This window comes from Vombatus ursinus, unplaced genomic scaffold, assembly GCF_900497805.2.
Source record: "Vombatus ursinus unplaced genomic scaffold, bare-nosed wombat genome assembly UNPS02014820.1, whole genome shotgun sequence".
Taxonomy (NCBI): domain Eukaryota; kingdom Metazoa; phylum Chordata; class Mammalia; order Diprotodontia; family Vombatidae; genus Vombatus; species Vombatus ursinus.
Window position 1 is genome coordinate 13919549 of NW_020954598.1, and position 20741 is coordinate 13940289.

The window sequence follows — 20741 nt, forward strand, 5'->3', positions numbered from 1 at the left end:
GATAGATAGATAGATAGATAGATAGATAGATAGATAGATAGATAGATGGCACAGGGTGAGTTGAAGATGAAGGGGTCATATCTGGAGAATAAAATTAAGGGGAGAGAGAGGATTATACTTGGAGAAGGAGAAAGGGAGAGGTAGAATGGGGTAAATTATCTCACAAAAAAAAGCAGAAAAGAAAAGGCTCTTACAGTAGAGGGGAAATGGGGGAAGGTGAGAGGGAATGAGTGATTCTTATTCTCATAGGATTTGACTTAAGGAGGGAATAACATACACACTCAATTGGGTATGGAAATCTGTCTTACCCTACAGGAAAATAGGGGGGTAAGGGGACAAGAGAGCAGGGGGATGATAGAGGGGAGGGTAGATTGGGAAAGGGGGTAATCAGAAGCAAATACTTCTGAGAAGGTGATGGGGTTGGGATCTGGACCCCAGAAAGGAGAAGCCCTGGACTTTCCCACATGGCCAAAACTCTGGTGTTCCCCTGAGGCCATAATCCCATCAACTGGCCTTTCAATGTGGCTACACCCAATCTCCCCTCCATTGTTTTAACCTCCCTATGGCCCCTGGCCATTTCCCACCCTTAATCCTAGCTAGGCTCCATTCTCCCTTGGCCACCCACGGTCCAGGTCCCAGGAGTTCTGTTCACCCCAGCTTACTAGCCACTCCCATCCAGATCTCCTTAGGCCCTTCCTCCTGTCACCCCAAACTACTTGGCCACTCCTAGATCCCTCCCACAGCCTTTCCGTATATAAGGTCCATCTTGTTTCCATTAAGATGCTCTGATTCTTAGAGTCTAGCCAATAGCCCACAGATGCTCAGATTCCTTAAGAGTCTAGCTAATATGGCGAATCTTCAATAAACCTTGTCTTTGGTTGAAAGAAGGCTTGGGTCAAATTCTTTTGGGTGGGACCCGGGGGCTGTGATATTGGGGTCCCAGCACCCCTGAGCCCCTGAACCACATCAAGGGGACAGGGTCAAAAGAAAGAATAGAATAAATGGGGGACAGAATAGATTAAGAAAAATAGAGTTAGTTTTTCACACATGACTACCATGGAAGTGTTTTGCATAACTGCATATGTATAACCGCTATTGAGTTACTTGCCTTTTCAATGAGGGTGGGTGGGGAGGGAGAAAGGGAGCAAATTTGGAACCCAAAGTTTTAAAAGCACATGTTTAAAAAAAATGTTTTCACATGCAACTGGGAAATAAGAAATACAGGAAATGGGGTACAGAAATCTATCCTGCCCTACAGGAAAATAGAAGGGGAAGGGGATAAGAAAAGGGGGGGGAGAGATAGAAGGGAAGGCAGACTAGGGGAAGGGGTACTTAGAATGCATGCCATCTTGGGGTAGGGGAGGGGCAAGAAGGGGTGAAAATTTGGAACTCAAAATCTTGTGGAAGAAAATGTTGAAAACTAAAAATAAAAAAATAACTAAAAAATAAAATTAAAATTAACACAAAGATAAAACCAATTTAGATAAAATTGGAAGAGAAGCAAAAAATTGGGGAAAGGATCTTTGCAGTAAATTTTTGTGATTAAAAAAAAAGAACAATGTAATAAGTTACCTCCCAAAAAATTCTGTAACTTTCAAAAAAAATTAAATTAATTTAAGAATGACTATAGATATATATTTACATTTAAATTTGTCTTAAATGTTTTTTATTGGCTCTAATTTTTAAAGTAAAATAATCCCCCATTCATGGTAGGTAAATATATAACTGGTTTAAGTAGAAAATCTTCTGACAGTCAAAACTGATGTAAGTGAAAACAAAAGCCTTTAAGAAATAGAAACATGAAGTAAAATATCCAAAATCAGAAAAGTAATTCATTATGTTTTTTCAGTGGAATTTACAAGTACTGCTATTAAAGTTCTCTGTATGAGTTCTTTACCTACATATAACGTAAAACTTAATCAAATGAAATGGTATCTTCAAAATGAACATGCAAAATATGTAGACAAAACAAGAGCATTTTTCCAGAAAAAAAAACAATTTTATAAGCAAAAATAAACTAAAAAAAGTCTATGATACTAAAGGCATTGTTTGTACCCTTAACATTATTTACAGAATTGTTAAACACAAAAACCTTAATCAATAGTACAATTGATGGTTGTAGCTAGATCTATTGATATGGTTTAAAAGATGCTTCCTGAATTGTATGCAGAGCATTTTCAAATCATTCCACTTGTAAACACTCTGATGAGAATTGCCCATCTGCCTGAAGACCTTGGTGATCAATTAACTGAGAAACTAAAATCTTATTGTTCATTGTAAGTAGCTGAGACAACAGATGTAGTTAAAGATGTTCATCTGATTACATATGTTATGTTGTTGAAGGTGATATTAGCAAAGATCTGGTACTTTGAAAACCTGGTGATGGCAATGCCACATCAAGAGAAATTTTCAATGTAATTGATGAATATTGTAAATGAAAATGACATAGTGAGAGGGAGAAGTATTAGATCCTCACTGCTCATTCTCTTTCCTCAGAGGTCTCATACACTCTCATCTATCCCTCTAAGCAGATGATTCCTTAATTTGCATAATAAATCATTACCTCTCCTAAGCTCCAGTTCCACATTTCTGATTGCTGACTGAATATTCCCACTTCAATATCACAGTGGACATATAAAAAAAATGTCTAAGCTGAAACCTCATGTTATTCTGCAAGCCTGATCCTCCTCTGATCTTTTCCAGGTTCATTCTTTCATGTTCTACTCCCCTACTTTTAGTGTTCCCCCTCCCCATGCCTGCTCTACCTTATATCCAGGTGTTTAGTTCCTTAAGATCTTTAATAGCTCTTCTTCCTTTTATTCTACCCTAGGATCAAAAATTTGAAGAAATATTACAGATAATCTAGCACAAGCCTTTTATTTGATAGATAATGAAACTGAGACTAAGAAAGGTCAAATAATCATACAGATTAAGTAACAGAACCCAGATTCAAACCAAGACCCTCTGATTCCAACTGCAGGGCTCTTACCAGTACATGGTATCACCTCTCATCTTGTAATTCCTGATTTAATATGTGAATGGATTCACAAGACACATCCTGTACATTCTTCTAACACCTCTCACTTCCACATACTCAGTTGCTCTTTTTTTTATTAACTCATGCCTGGACTTTCACAATCACTTTCTAGCTCTTCCTTCTCAAAGCATCCTACATACTGCCAATATTAAACATCATAAGATCATAAGATTCAGAGCTGGATGATTTCATGAAATTCAGGAGAGTAATTGCTCCTTTGTTGTATGGACTATCTCATTTGTGACTTTGTATCATCCTTGTCTTGCATACAGTGGGTTCTTAATAAGGAATTGGGACTGAATCCAAGTTTCACTATTATAGAGAACTCACAGATGAGGTAAGTCCCTTCTCCATAATTTATATTCAGAGAGTTGTCTAGAATACAGAGAGTTTGAATGAATTGCTCACAGTCACCAAGCCAGTATGTTTCAGAGGTAGAATTTAAACTCAGGTTAGGAAGGCTTTGAGGCCAGTTCTCTATCCACTGTTCTAAGATGCATCTCAGATACTTAATAAATGGATGTGATGAACAGATAGTATCATGGAAACAATGAATAAGAACTTGGACAGAGTTCTTGAGATAGTACAGGATAGAAGGGCCTGGTGTGCTGTGGTCCATGGAGTCACAAAGAGTCGGGCATGAGTGAATGACTAAACAACAAACTTTTAATTGAATCTAACCTACTTCTCCCAGCCTCCTTTTACAAATAAAGAAACTGAAACCTAGAGAGAAGTGGTGGACAAAAGTCATGCAAATGATAAATAGCTGAACCAAAATTTGAACCTAGGTCTTATGATTCCAAATCCATTATCTTTGTAACTCTACCACTCTTTCTCCCACACGTCCTAAAGTGTCACTTGAATTATGTCATTTTTATGCTCAAAGACCTTCAATGTTTCTAGGGACACAAAGCCAAAATTAAACAATTCATACTTGAAAGCCAGCTTGGCTGAACTGTAGAATACAGGAAGTAGAGCAGGGCTGCACAACATAGGGCCCGTGGGCAGCTTGCAGCCTGCCAAAGCAACCTGCTGGTGGTGTATTATCCAGGCCTGAAGTAGAGTAATGAGCATTTAAATGTATATTAATGTATATTTAATTAAAAGAATTGAATTGAATACTCAGTAATCTTATCAGTAATACTGATAATAGTGCCAGGCACATAGCTGGTTCTTAATAAACGCTGAGTAATTAGTTGATTTAAAAGTATAAACAATCCACCTAGAAATCTCCTAAGGCAGAAGATTTGCCTGGCACTAGGTCACAGAGATTTGAATATTTGTACAGAGGAGCAGTGAGATGTATTACTAGAAAAGGTAGATTGGAGTCAGATCAATGAGGGCCTTGAATGCCAGACAAAGGAATCTCATTTTTATTTGATAGTCTCTGAGAATTTCATAGCCACCATACCACTAATCTTTCTACCACTAACCACACCACACTGAAAAATACCTGTCCTGTGTGTCCCACCCCCTCTACCTCTGCTCTCTGCATCCTCTTAGATAAAAATTCACTCACCCAACAGGCTAACAAAAAGGAGCAAAAAAGCATCCAAAGGGCCCCTGACTCCTCCCCAGGTGACAAATGCAGCTTTTGGTAATAGTTCATCTGACACACTGTCTTAGCTGGAGCTAAGAAGAGCCAGGTGGGAGGTGTCCTGTAGAATCATTAATTTTTACTGCTAAAAGTAAGCTTGGAGATTGTCATTTACTAGGAGACTGAGGTTCAAGGATGTCTAGTGATTTGCCCAGGGTCCTATGGCTAGAAAGTGGCAGAGCTTAGATTTGTACTAAGGTAAGCAAGGCATAGTGGATGTAACCCTGAACCTGCAAAGTGGAAGATCTGGGTTCAAAACACTTCAGATTCACCTGGTGTGGCCCTTGGCAAATCACTTCACTCTTCTCAGCCCATTTCTTCCTCTGTAACATGATGACAATAATATTACCTACCTGTCAAAGTTGATGTGAGGACAAAATAAGATAATATAAGTAACGCTACAAAAATGTTTACCATTTTTATAGTATCAGGACCAGGCTTCCAGACCTCCCAGGCCAGGGCCCTGTTAGAGAATTCATCCACTACCACTACTTAAAATATGAATATACCTATAATCTCCATTTCCTTTAGAGATATAAGTGACAGGGAGCTACACAGGGAAACATGACAAACCTCTCTCACCCCAGGAAGGGTATGTGACAGAAGGGGGCTTCACAGGTAAACGTCGTGGGCCCTCTTGTAGGGAAGCTACCCTCTATACCAGATCAAAGGGAATAGACACACATACCCTCATCCTTCTTTGTAATCAGTAACCTACTGATATTATACTCTTAGCATTGAGATAATACAAACCCATCCCCTCCTTACTTTTAACCTATCAAAAATCAACCCCTTCACTTCAAAGATTTGTCTTTAAAAACTCAAGCTCAGTCTGAGTTTGGGGCCCAGGCCCATGCAATGCTTATACCTTGTATGTAATAATACACTCCTCTTGCAGCATCTTTCCTGAGCCTGCCTGATTTCTTTAGAGTGAAGTCCTAATGAATAATTTTCCTTCAACAGCCTTTTCTACTAGGTCACACTTTTTAAAATAGACATTACTGTTCATTTTTTTTGAGTTGTGTCCAACTCTTAGACCCCATTCGGAGTTGTCATGGCCAAGATACTGAATTGGTTTGCTATTTCCTTCTCCAGCTCACTTTACAGATGAAGAAACTGAGGCAAATAGGGTTAAGTGACTTGCTCAGGGTCACACAGCTAGTAAGTGTCTGAAGCCAGATTGGAACTCAGGAAGAGGAGTCTTCCTGACTCCAGGCCCAGCACTCTATCCACTGTGCCACCTACCTGCCCCAACATAGGTATGGAAAGAGGGTAATAGCGATTATTCTGAGTGCTTGCTGTGGCTCCTCATTCATCACAATGTATGAACAATAGCCTACAGTCCTCATATCAAGGTAAACACAACATCTGTAGAAAACAAAATGGTGCCCATATCAAGGTAAACACATCTGTAGAAAACAAAATGGAGCCCATATCAAGGTAAACACAACATCTGTAGAAAACAAAAGGCTATACTGGTCTGGCCTTCTAAAAGGAGTGAGGTAGGAGGACAGCTAGATGTCTCAGTGAGTAGAGTGCAGGGCCTAGAGTCAGGAAAACCTGAGTTCAAATCTGACTTCAGACACTGGCTGTGTGACCCTGGGCAAGTCACTTAACCTCTTTTTGCCTTAAGTCATTAGAGAAGGAAATGACAAAGTACTTCAGTAGCTTTGCCAAAAGAAAAAAAAAGAAAAAAAAACATTGAAGTGCAATGGTTCAGGGGGTCCCAAAGAGTTGACTGAATGACTAAACAACCAGGAGGAGGAGGACGATACAAATGAAGATTCAGCTGTTAGAGGGAACAAAGATCCTGGAATAATATGACTCATGCCATACTCCAGACCAATGAAGGAGTCAGCCGAGCTATTTCGGGCAGGAATGTGAAGAAGGGGGCTAAAATCCCCATAGATTCCCCATCTTCCATTTCTATTGGCCTTCCTCACATTTCCTTTGACTCAGTGTGCAATGATGACAGTCAGAAAAGTGGAAGATTAGCAGCTGTCCTATGAAAAATACTTTACGCTATCTATTACATAGCAGGGATGAATTTGGGATGAAAAATGAGACATAAAAGTATGTGTGTGTATATATATTCATATATACAAGCATACATACATGTGTACATATATATGTGTATATGTTATATAAGTATGTGTCTATGCTATAGCCATTTGGGGAATTTGTTTTGCTTGACTCATGTTTCTTATAATATTTTTTTTTCTTTTCTTTTCAATGGGGTCGGATTAGGGGGATAGGAGGGGATAGGAGGGAGAAAAACAAATTTTGTTAATTTTTAAAACAGAGATGGGGGTGGTGCTATAGATGTGAAATGTATGCATTTTCACATGAGTCTACTATATTATTACTTTTACTTAAGTGTTTTATTTTCTTACAAGAGAACTCTAATGAAATTGAAGTAATCAAGAAATGAATGTGATATAAAAACAAAATACATCAATAACTGTGAAAATGACCAAAAAAGAAAGAAAAATACTTCTAGGTAATAACGGGACCTCTAGTAGAAATCTCCTCTAGAATAATAAGGGGTGGACATCCAGAAAAAGTACTACGGAGTCTGAATGCAGATAGAAGCTTATGATTTGCTCTTTGTTTATTTGTTTCTTCTTTCTCATGGTTCCTCCCATGGGTTCTAATTCTTTACGACATGACTAATGTAAAAATTGGCTTAATATGAATGTATAAATAGAGCCTACATAAGATTGCATGCCGTCTTGGGGTGAGGGGAAGGAAAGGATGGGGAGAAAATTTGGAACTCAAAATCTTATGGAAGTGAATGTTGTAAACTAAAAATAAATTAATTTTAAAAAAAAAGAACAAGGGGTGTAAGAAAAATAACCCAAACAGTCTATAACAAAGTTCCATACAAATAATTCTAGCAGGCACTCAGGTATCATTCCTAGGAATAGGCTTTCTTTATTCATAAGACTGGATCTGTGGTCTCAGAGGATAGTGTTGGCATGTAGAGGATAAAATCATGCAAGTTCACCTATAGAATGTAATTACTTTTCAGGAGATGTTTAGCTGAGTTATGATTTTTTTTTTAAAAAATACACTTCATCGGACCTTCTGATATTATAATTCTCACAGTCTGGGCTACTGGGCGTGCTTTTTCAGCTCACTGATTAGGTGTCTGTGTTTGGAGCCTTGATAACTATGAATTACATTATCGACTGCCGAGCTCACTTGGTAAGGTTCCTATTTATTTTGAGGTCTCGCCTAGGACCCTTCACACACTACTACTCTCTGAATATTATAGTCATGCATGTTCTGGATTTGTGCTTCCAGTAACCACTGGTCATATCTATGGACATTGATTTCATGTTATTGGCTCCTTCAGCTTTAGAGGTTGTTTAATTATTTGATAAATATCACATAACTAAACTTTTTCTTTTTCATTCAAATTATTTGATGAGCATATATTATGTATTAAAATGCATTCTATTCTAAGTTCAGCTATAATCTTGTATTCAACTCTAACCATTCAAAACCTGTTTGCCATCTTCCCCAAGCAGTTGTAAATTATTTCTGTAAGATGCTCTCTTTATACTGATAATTCTATAGGTACATGAGAATATGGTATAGTGGGGAAATAGGTCAAGAAAAGCAGGGTTTGAATGCCATCTCTGATAATTATTAGCTGTGCTACCATAGGAAAGTAATTTAACCTCTAAAAGCTTCCCTTTCCTCACCTGTTAAATGGAAATGATAGTTCCTGTAATACCTACCTCATAAAGTTGTAATAAGGAATAAATGAAATCATGTATTTAAAGTGCTTTAGAGACCATAAAGGGCTAAATACGGAGTTGTGACTAGGGCAAGGACATTAGGGCTTTGTGCCAGGGCAGTGACACACATGGAGGTATCCTTCTTCTGAAGGGAGAAATACTTCCTCCTCACAACAGATCGGAGACCTCTATCCCTGTGCTCATCAAAGACCAGGGACATGGAATTTTGAGGCCCTCCACTAGTCTGCACCATGCAGCACAATCCCACTCCTAAATGGCCCCAATAATGATGATCCTTACCGCTTAACCTGACGCCTCGCACTGAACCTCATCCCAAGGCTCCCATTACCATTATATCCATCAACACTACCACCCCAAGTAGGGAAGCAGAATAGGCAAGTCACTTAACCAGATGATCTTCCCTCTTTCCCGGGATAAGTTTTGTGGTAGTTCAGTCATGTTCAACTCTTTATGACCCCATTTGGGGTTTTCTTGGCAAAGATACTAAAGTGGTTGGCCATTCACTTCTCCAGATCATTTTACAGGAAACCGAGGCAAACAGAGTTAAGTGATTTGCCCAGGATCATATGGCTAATAAGTGTCTGAGGCTGGATTTGAACCCAGGTCTTCTTCACTTTAGGCCTATCACTCTACCCACCGTGCCACTTAGCTGCCCAGCATAAGTACGCCAGCACTTAGACTGATCTGTGTGCCACTGTTGCCAATTAGCCACCAATAAGTCTACTTTATCCCCTGCTACAGGTGAAAGAATTTTTGTTATTAGCACCACCCCTGGGCAAGCCATTTTTATGAGGACATTATTGACTGACATAAGAATGAAAATTATGGCAAAAGTGGTGACTGTTATTTAATTAATTAGTAAAGCATCACTGACTACTAATAGTACATAAAGTCATGGTTTAACTTCTTGGTTTACCTTTACAAACAGTAGAAAAAATTCATACAACCCTAGAGTTCAAAAGAATTTTAGCGATCACTGAGATTTTAGTGGACCACAAGGTTAATGAGTCAACATAATGATCTGGCAGTCAAAAAAGCCTCATGATGTCCTAGTCTACATTAAGAGGCATGGTGTCTAAATAATAGTTCCACTATACTCTTCCCTGATTACATCACATCAGGAGTACTGGGAGCTATATTTAGGAAGGCCATAGTCATATGGAATATATCAAGAACAACGTAACCACGAGAAAGAAGTGGCTATATATCATACCACTAAGATGATTAAATCAACTAGGCAAGGGAAAACTAGATAGGACATGATAGCTTTGTTCAAATATTTGAGGAGCTATCATGTAGAAGAATGAATAGAATTGTTCTGCTTTGCCTCTCAAGAAGAAATTTGGAATAATGGAGAGTTTACTAAGAGGTTCAATATATAGGAAAACTTCCTAACAATTAGAGATATTCGAAAGTGGAATAAAATGCCATGTGAGGGAAGGAATCTCCACTCACTGGTAGCCTTTAAGCAAAAACTATGTGACTCTTTCTTTGGAATATTGTAGAGGATAGTTTTGTTCATGAATAGCTTAAAGTAAATGATCTCTAGAGTCCAACTCCAAGATTGTAGAATTCTAAGATCCTAAGAAGGATCTCTCTAATAACCATAATTTCAAAAATGAGATAACTGACAATTGATAAAAATATCAAACAACTTTCCCAGGCAGTGATTAGCCAATTGATGAAGGCTGGGTATTTAAATAGCAGGCACATATTTTTAAGAAGTACTTTCCTAATAATCACACAAGAGAGTCATAACTCCAGTGACTTACACTCTAAGAGTCATGTAAAATTCTGAAATTTTGCCACATTCACATTGGCCCCTTAATTATTCCTCCACCAGCTTGCACCATGCAACATAACCCTATTCCTTCACTGGCCCCCAGTCCCAATGGTCCCTGCTACTTAGCATGACTTCGCTCCCTCTACCAACTCTCACCCGAAGACTCCCATCATCAGGATACCCAACCTTATGATCCAACCTTAAAACTCTTCTTTAGTAAAACAATGGTCTGAATAGTTTATTGAGCATGGTCTAGGGCTATGACATTATGGCTGACAAATCTAAAAACTTTACAAAATTGGCAGAATAAGCTTATTTACTCCTACAGAACCCTGGCAGGATAATTGGGCACAGTTTATTCTTTCAATCACAGCCGACATTCAGGGGCAACCAAACAAGGTTCTCATGACAATCACCTCTAAGGATGATTTATAGATAATCACTTCTATTTCCTTTTGAGTTTGGAAATCATTGTTCAGATGAGCACTAACTTCATTATAGTATATTTTATAAAAATTCTAATGCCTGGCTAACTATTTTGGCTGACTAACAAATACTCCCAGATGGTAGAAGATAATTAAAATTAATCAGAGTATATCATTCTAACTCTCAAATTTACTTACATTGATAAGGTTCAGACAAACTTTTATCCAATTAGATTCTAAAGTAGGCTTGCTGCCACAACCAAAGATCCTTACCCATCCTTGAAAACCTACATCTGTGAAATGCCTAAGTTACAGAACCTTCTTAAAAATGTTTTATTCTACATATGTCTACAACCCTGCCAGAGGGTCCTTAGGACTGTTGTAATTAGTATCCACTCTAAAATAACATTAAAGATAGAAAAAAAAGAAACAAGAAAGAGAAAACACGAGATTCCATAAAGTTAAACTGCTTTTATTTCTATAAGGCAGTTAAACATATGTAATTCTTAAGAACTTTATTACTTTAAGGTCAATTAGAGTATACGTAGACAAAGGGTGCAGATATAAGATGACTTTGATAGTATGATATCCTCAGAAAAAAAAAAACAAAATAAAGGGGTGAGAAAGAAGACTGCACTGAAAAAAGGAGGAGGGAGATAGAATGAGATAAATTATCTCACATAAAAAAGACATGAAAGAGCTATTATAATGGAGGGGAAAGGTGGGGTGGAGGGGAGCTTGAACCCTATTGTCATTAGAATTGGCTCAAAGAGGGAATAACACACACTCCATTGAATACAGAAATTTGTCTTATTCTATAAGGAAGTAGAACTCAAAACAAAAAAAAGTTAAAAAATTGTTTTAACATGTAATTGGGGAAAACATTTTATAATATATATACATATATATATATATATGTATAAACACTAAAATAGATGCTTTACCCACTGTCTGACAGTGATATGTCCGAACCTATTTTTTAGTGGTTCTTTATTTGAAACTAATATGATCTTAAGTTGCACTAAGAGTGATACTAGGTTCAGAACAAGTGAGATAAGAGCCCCAATGTACCAAACCACTTATAAAGGATTGTGTTCAGTTATGTACACCACGACTTAGTAAGAACATTAATAAACAGGAAGAGATCCAAAGGAGGACAAGCCAGGAGGATGAGAAGATATGACACACAAGAATTGATTGAAGGAGCAGGGAGTATTTACCCTAGAAATGTTAAAGGTAACATGACAGCTTTGAAAAGCTGATGTTTTGGATCAGGTATTAAACTTATTCCAAAGGGCCCCAGAGATCAAAACTAAGAACAGAGAAAGATACCAAGATGCAGAGTGCAGCTCAATATAAGGAAAAACTTTGTAATGATTACATTTGTCCCAAAGTGGAATGAGTTGCCCTGGCAGTCAGTAAGTGACCTAATCCTGGAGATTCTTGAAGCAAAGGATAGATGACTACTTGTCAAGAATACCATAGGAAGAATTACTGTTCAGTTTAGTATGGATGGCTTCTGAGGTCCCTTCCAACTCTGAGATTCAATGATAGTATCATTTCTATTAGATCCTTCAATAATTCAAACAAAAGCTACTTTATAGCTAAAACAATTCTCTTTATGAAATCTGTTCAAAACTATGATCTATGATAGTCTCAGAATCTCATCTGAAGTTGGCTCCATTTTGGTTTTTAATCATCTATTTTAAAGTTCGCGTCGTAAGTCTTGTGATGACCTTTGATCCAAAGCAAAAAAAAAAAAAGTCTCATCTATAAGGTCACAATGGTGAGCTACTTCTTTAGGATTTTAAGAATAACTTATAAAATTTACTTTAACTATGCATACATTAAGACTTCTTCATAGCCTTAGTTACTCATTGGTGATGTTAGGCATTAATGCTTTCGGGATGTCAAAGTAGTGTTCTCAATGACATATTAATAGACTGAATGCGTTATGAAGACTACAATAGACCTTTATAATTAGCAGGGACCTTGGAAATCATTTGATGGCCCTCATTTTACAAATAAAGAAGCTGAGACACAGAGAGATGAAGTTGTTTGCCTAAGATTACACAACCCGTCAATGGTAGAATCAAAACTTGAATCAGGGACTACTGATTTCTGATTTAATATGTTTCAGCTATTTCAAATACTTGAAGAACACTAAAATGTCATTCTTCCTAAGTTTTCTCTTTTCCTGGACAAAAATGCAACCCATCAATCAACACATATTTATTAAGCACCTACTATGTGTCAGGCTCTGTGGACAAAAATGAAGCAACTCCTGAGTTAAGTGGCTTACATTCTACTAAGAAAATGCATATTCATAAAAATGGAACAAAATATTTTCAAAGTAAATTTCCTACTGCTCTTAATATGACACAGTAATCTTGCTGTGAATTCTGTACACATAGTATATCTGGATTTCAACAAGAAATTGTTGAATTCTCTTACAACAGCCTTGAGGATAAGATCGATAGATATAGATTTGGATTTAGAACTGCTTGACTGGTCAAATCCAAAAAGGATTTGTATTGATATTAATCTGGAATACCTATATTGGAGTGCCATAGGATTCTATCCCTGTCAATGCTATATTCAAAAATGATTTTAGTGCTTTGGTGACCAACTAATCAAATTTTGGGGCCCTGGGGAGAAAGAGGATAACATGAGATCGCCATTGAAGATCTACAAATAGATTTTAGATGAACATTTGTTGAGGATGTCATAAACAGGAATCCTAATTGCATCAGCATAGGACTGAGTGAATTAGGTTCCTTTGATAAAGTTTAATAAAATGGGGATAATAAAACCCCCATGTACAAAATAATTCATAAGATTGTCATGGAGATTATATAATGTAACGATGTAATATGATAATATAAATTATATCATCAGGGAAATATATGACAGTGCAATAAGGGCCTGAGCACATTGGGTGTACCCTCTGTAGAGGATTTATGGAAACTCATAGATAAGAGTCACTAGGATATGAAGTTGTGAATGAGTTTCAATTTGTGTCATCAGAGGGAGTACTTCCATCAGTGAGATCAAAGATCCATAATCCATACAGAAAAATCTATGGGAAAGAACTTGGTACACCAAAAAGTTCTTCATGAATCACACATATTGCTTTACAGAATTGAATAAGGACAATTTCTATTAATTTTTTTTTCTAGAGTGAGTGATTATAAAACAAAGAATATAATCATCTAAATTCTCCACCACTGTCCTTTTCCAATACCTCATTGTGACATGGAGGGTACCTGGGGATCTCAAAGACTATGTCAGTAAGAACCATCTCTAATAGGTCCTAACAAGTTGCAAAGTCTTTAAGTCTTGGCCAGACCATATATCTTTTGTCCAAGGAGAAGTCTAATCTTCTAAGGTCAAAGAGGTTCATCAATGAATCTCAGAATTGAAATGGGCCTTTCAGGTTGTCTAGTACAACTCATATCTGAACAGGAGTTGACCACTAGATGATGAATTTCTTTAGCCACAGACATTCATTAAAAGCAAGAAAGGGAAGCAAAGGCAGGTACACAAAGTCAAAAATAAAAGAATATTGAGGACTTTTATCAGGAAGTAGTATCAGGAAGTACTCAGGAAGGAGTACCAGGAAATCAGAGTACAGAGGTTCTCAGATGAATCAATTGAGATGTATTCCACATAAATAAAATTGCTAATCATTATCTTAAATTGTGAACACTAAATATGTACAAGATTCTGCCATCTACTACTAAAAAAAGTTAGTATCAAGTTCATTAAAATGATATTTATTATCTCTATCAAAGAAGTATAGAAATTCCAAGTCATGCTTTGAAAATTGTGATAAAAGCCCCAGCAGTAGTTGTTACTCTTGAAGCACCAAAAAAAATTATAACACAGTTACTTAACTTGGGGTCTGTATACTCTAAGGAATCTGTGAACTTGAATGGCGGAAGAAAATCACATCTTCATTTTCATTAACCTCTCATTGAAATTTAGCATACGTGCAATTATTTAAAAACATTATTCTGAGCAAGGGTTTATAGGCTTCACCAGTCTGTCAAAGGGGTTCATGAAACATGCATAAAAAGTTAAACTCTCTTGTTTTACAGTATGGAATTAGGCAAATATGTCTTACTTAAACTGTATGTTTTCATTACTCTGTCAAAATCTCTTTTAAACCACATAATATGTAACCTTAAAAATACAGATATGCTTAAGAATAAGGAAAATGTCAGAGAGGTTAAAAGTTATAGAACTTTTTTTTAAGTTAAAGATATTGGGCCCAAATTATTCTTATGCAGAAACCATTCGAAACAGCAGATCCCAGCAGGACTGGGATCAAAAACAATGATCCATCATCACAGCAATCTCCCAGCATCCACACATCTTAACAAAGTTGTTAACCCCCAGGATATATTTAATCAAATGTTATTCCATTGTGCAGAGTACAATGTTTTGGCAAGTGTCCCTTTTTACACAAAAAGATTGCAGCTATTTAAACACAATTCCATGTATGCTAAAGAAAATGCACCACCTCACTGAACTGATGTCACGAGGTGTGAAAGCCTTCTGGCTCTAATTTCAGCAATGTGCTGCAGCAAGTATAAGAAAAAATCAAAAGAAGAAAAAAATGCTACTTTCATCAAACATGGCTTAACTCCTTCTGTACTAACCTTTGCAAGAAGCTGGGGAAATTACGTGTTTACACATAAATACGTGTGTACACATATACAAATGTATGTATGTAGAAATACATATATATGTACATATATACAAAATGTGTATCTCTATATTTCTGCACAGAGATATATATATGTATATGTGTGTATATATGTGTATATATATATATATATATATATCAAACATATATGATCTTTCAATAGCTATTTCATTAAGTACCTGGTGTGTCAGGCAAGAAGGCAGGCTACATGTATTTATTAAGCAATTACCATGTGCCAGACACAGTGCTAAGCACTGACTATACAAAAAAAAAGTAAAAACAGCCCAAGCCATCAAGGAGTTTTTGCAACTACCTCTGCACTAGGTGCTCCTGGAGGATTCTGGCAACATCATTTAATGCTATTTGCCTCAGTTTTCTCATCTAGAAAATGAGCTGGAGAAAGAAATGGCCAACCGCTCCACTATCTTTGCCAAGAAAAACCCAAATGGGGTCATGAAGAGTTGGATGCAACTGAAAAACAACTAAGCAACAACAACAAATATGATTCTAGTGGTGATATGAAGAATGGGTTAAAAGGAAGAGAAAGTAAAATACAAACACACATACACACATATATAATATACACATATATAAGCATAATGCTTGTATACATGTATAAATGCACATACAAGTACACACTATGTTTTTTTTACCGCTATTTGAATTTTAATTCCATATTTATGGATCCTTTAATTTTTTTCCTCTTGAAAAGAAAAAATTAAGTCAGATGCATGACTATTTCCTTTCCAGTAAATAAGATAATATTTGTCATTCATTCATTATCTAGTGTAGCAGACAGAAAAAGGGACATGAGTAATATCAGAACTAGAAAACCAAGAAACCCCTGGGAAATATCACACCAGTGTTTATAATAATAAAGTATAAATATTTATGGTGACAAAATATCAAATAGTTATTTCAGTCACCCAATAATAATAGGTCAAGCAAACACAAAATAGACCAAAGAACAATCTTTTAAATACAAGAAGACACATTATGTTTCATCTTACCTTAACTGTGATAACCTTGTTTTCATCTGCCTCATTTTAGCCTGTCCTCATGCTTCAGGCTATCAGCACCTCAGGGGCTCAAATATCAGGTTATTACCTACCTGTCAAGTTAAAATCATGTCTTGATTTCAACTTGTTTGATTTTTTGTTGTTGTTGTCAAGGAAGCTAGTCTCTGGTCTTATCTCTTTCCTTGCCTTATTACAGTACTGACCCCTTTGGAACAATGTGAAATAACTAATTTTTTTCCTGGATTTTCTATGCTTTTTATAGTAAAAACCTACAATATCATTGCATCTGCCAAGCCATTTACAATCATGACCATTCATCCAATCCAATAAATGCTTATGAAATGCCTACTATATTCAATTCAATTCAATAAACATTTATTAAGCACCTACCATATGCCCAGGCACTGTCCTAGGCTCTGAGGATAGGACAAAATAAAAACTGGTCCTTTCCCTCAAAAAGCCTAAGGACAAGGGGCAGCTAGGTGGCGCAGTGGATAGAGCACCAGCCCTGAAGTCAGGAGGACCTGAGTTCAAATCTGGCCTCAGACCAAACACTTGACACGTACTAACTGTGTGACCTTGGGCAAGTCACTTAACCACAATTGCTTCACTAGGAAAAAAAAAAGCCTGAGGACAACAACCTGTAAAGAAATGCCCATATATACATGATCATTTTTGAGCACTAGCAACTCTTCTTCCCATCTCTCCTGCCCCTAAGGCTATCTAAAAGTAAATTACTCAGATTCCTTACCTGTTAAAGGTCTAGAGGATTTTTAAACAACCAATGTATATGTCAAATCCAATTATTGTTAAACCATTTCATTTCATAACTACAAACTAAACACGAACAGTTTTCTTCACAAATATGGATGGATAATCATTAACAATATAATACTCACCATTAAATTTTGATGCATTATTTACTCACCTTTTCAATAACCTTATTAACCACTGGAGTGTTGGGTGTGTACAATATCTTCCCATGCAATAAAGGCTTTAGGAAAGCCCACACCAAGGCTCCATTTGGAGACTGTAAAATCTCCTGATATAGCTTCAGGCAAAATGGCGCTGTTTTAATAAAAGAAGCCATTGATTAAAAGATATTTCTTGATGCAAGTGAAAAGCACTCAATATTCACAATAATGCATTTCCAAAAGACTACAAAATCGTGATGGCTTAAATTGTGTTTCATATCACAACTTCTGAGTTCACTACTGTTAGATCAAGCAATTGATCAAAAACAGCTTTTTTTTTTCAGGATTCATTAGTCAAAGGGAGTTTCAGGTTCATTTTAACCATTCAGGGAAGACAAAAGTATGACCCTCAACTATGAAAAGATGCCATTATCAAAGAACAGAAATGGGCAATGAGGCTTAAAGTTTGTAAGAATAGATATGAATTAAATGAACTTGTAAATTAGTGAGTTATTATCATAACAGCCAACAGAAGCAGCACGGTGAAAGTGGGAAGAACCCTGGACCTAAAGCTCAGGGAGACCTGAGTTCAAATCCCACCTCGGACAATGAACAGTTAGATGACCTTGTACAGTTCACTTAAACTCTCTGAGTCTCAGTTTCTCTATTTATAAAATGGAGATATTAGGACCTGAAGTAACTATTACCCGGAGCTGTTGTGAGGATTAATTGATGTAGAAGATGTAATGCACTTTGCAAACCTTAAAGTGCTATATAAATGTGAGTTGTTATTATTAATCTGATTCTCTATCAAGGCCTGTCTTCCATACCAATTTAGTATGTACCAAGCTCCTGACCTCTTTTTGTGTCACAGACCTTCTTGGCAGTCTGGTGAAGACAATTGACCCTTACACAAAATAATATTTTGAAATGCGTAAAATAAAATGCATGAAGCTGCAAAGGTAGCCCAGGGGATGGAGTGTTGGGCCTGGAGTCAGGAAGATCTGAGTTCAAAACTAGCTTCTGACACTTCCTAGCTGTATGACCCTGGGCAAGTCACTTAACCCCTGTTTCCCTCAGTTTCCTCCTTTATAAAATGAGGTTAACAATAGCACCCATCTCCCAGGGTTGTTGTGAAGATTAGATGAGATAATAATTGTAAAATGTTTTAGCACATACTAAGTGCTGTATAATTGTTACCTATTATTATTGTATTAAAACAGTTACGAAAAAATGTTTAAGTTCATGAACTACATGTTAAGAGTCCCTGGTATGTACAACGTTGTGTCTGAAAATCAATGATGACTGAGAGTTCTGAGTATGATCAGTTTGTCTGCAAGGCTAGCAATTGCCAATAGATGGTATCTATGACCTCTCAGAAACCAGAGACCCTGACTGAAGGCTAACATGGCATTTTTATAATGAACAATGAGGAACAATTTTGAGCTACGTAGGCACTGTAATTTTAAATTGGCATAAGCATGACAAAAATTTGCAGCACATCCTGAAATGCTTCTGTGGTTTGGCCATTTCTGGTAAAGAGGGACATGGAAAGAGGAACACTTCTGGTAAGACAGAACGTTGTGGTTAGAATATTCCTTTAGCAAGCTGTACAGGTACATCCTGTGTGTATAAGCGTCCGTCACCTTCATTTCTCCACAATTAAATGTATAGGCAAATTTATCTTAATATGATTTATAGTCAAGTAAAGCTAACTTCAAAAATGAGGGATAATCACAAAATGGAACCATATCTGATTATTTTAGTTCCACAACAATATAATTTTATACTATTGATGCTTATTTCAATAATTAATGGATTTGCAGTTTCATGTGTAACCACCTTTTTTATTATACTATTATGGAAACGCTTGTTTTTTTCCATAAATTAAAAATAAAACAAATAAATGTGGAAAAAAATAATTGAAGCCTCTGTTTTTTGTTTGTTTGGTTTGTTTTTTTTTTTTGGTCAGGATAGATACACTGCAATAGATCTGTTCCTTATTTTATTTTCATCATTCCATGACCTACTTTTGCTAAAAAAAATACATCACCCTACGCTCAACTTAGTTGGGTTGGTCCTTGGAAGACAGACATACAGCTTATCACCATACCCATATTGAAAGCAGTTTTCAGATTGGTGTAGGGATGACCCTGAATTCTCAAAGACTGTGTCTATGTATTGCCAGTTCCAGGAGGACATATCAAGTGCTTTCAAGTTCATATTAATAAAAATTACTGACAACAGATGTTGATCTTACTTGAATCTTTGGGAATGTTGAATTTTGTCTTGTCATCCTCCAAGAGATCATTCACTCTGGGCAAGCTAATGTACATGTTAGAGTCGCTAAGGAAAGATGCTTCTTTGCAAACCATCTTCATCACAGACAGGAGAGAGCCAAAAGCTGAACTTCGAGACTGGACATCTTGTGAAAACTAAAAAAACAAACTTAATGAGGGTAAGAAAAAATTGCTTGCTTTCAACAATCCCTTCCAAAAATTTCCCTCCTTCTAAACATGTCCAAAAACTTCCTTAAGACAGGAATATGGAAGTCAGCCTATGATCTTCTTACTATTTTTATGTTAACATAGAAAGATTATTAAGTCTGGAAAGTCCACCTCAAATGCTGTCTACTCCAAATGCGTTTTTTTATTCCAGTATATAACATCTCTTACCTCTCTACCTTTTCACGCTTGCACATGCCTGTAATGTTCTCCCTCTTCACCTCCACCTCATAGAATCTCTAACATCTTCCAAGGCACAACTTGTACCATTTCTACACAAGGTTTTTCATTGCTTACCTGCTCCTGAAATTACTCAGTATTTGTGCATACTTTGCAATTTCTTGCCTGTATACATGTTGTATGCCCTCACAGAGTGTAGGATCTTTAAAGGCAGGACCTTTTTCATTTTTGTCAGTAGAGATAGAGATAAGGCTAGACCTCAGATTTGATGACTCTAGAGAACTCCCAGGTAGGGACCATTCTCTACTCATGTAAGTCAGCATCTTTTCTGCACGGTATAATCTGAAGCATTGCCTAGAGCAGGGAGAAGTAAAATTACTTGTCCAGGGTCACACAGCCAGTATGTGTACAAAGGCAGGACTTGGACCCAGGTCCTGGCTTTGAGTCCTCTTTGCTTTATCCATGATGCCATGCTACTTCTTCAAAAATGTTCATTAAACTGAACTGAAGTCTTCCCTGATTCCACCAGTCAGGGATCAACTTCCTGTAACAATCTCATGGTACTTTGTTAGGCACCCCTTTCGTTCCCTTATCCTATTACGTTGAATAGTGTTCTCTGGGTTTGAATCTTTTCTGACTACTAGACTATAAACTACACAAGGTCAAGGAGGATTCTGTATTCAAACTTTATAATTCTAAAAGCCTAAAATGGTGTTCTGCACCCAATTTTTTAAATTAATTTTTTTAAATAGAACAGTGTACCCTGTCAAAAACCATAATATCATGTGAAAATGACAGCGTAGA

The 20741-nt window shown here is 36.8% G+C and overlaps 1 protein-coding gene across 1 annotated transcript in view; it reads right to left on the reverse strand.

The window, feature by feature from the left end:
- The window catches only part of ABCA13 (ATP binding cassette subfamily A member 13), a 489891-nt gene that overhangs the window by 315301 nt on the left and 153849 nt on the right, over positions 1–20741 (reverse strand). The window contains exons 26-27 of the mRNA XM_027837266.1: positions 19514–19688; positions 17268–17407 (exon numbers count right to left, since the gene is read on the reverse strand). Of these exons, the coding sequence (XP_027693067.1) occupies positions 17268–17407; positions 19514–19688 (315 nt within the window). The remainder of the gene's footprint in view (positions 1–17267; positions 17408–19513; positions 19689–20741) is intronic.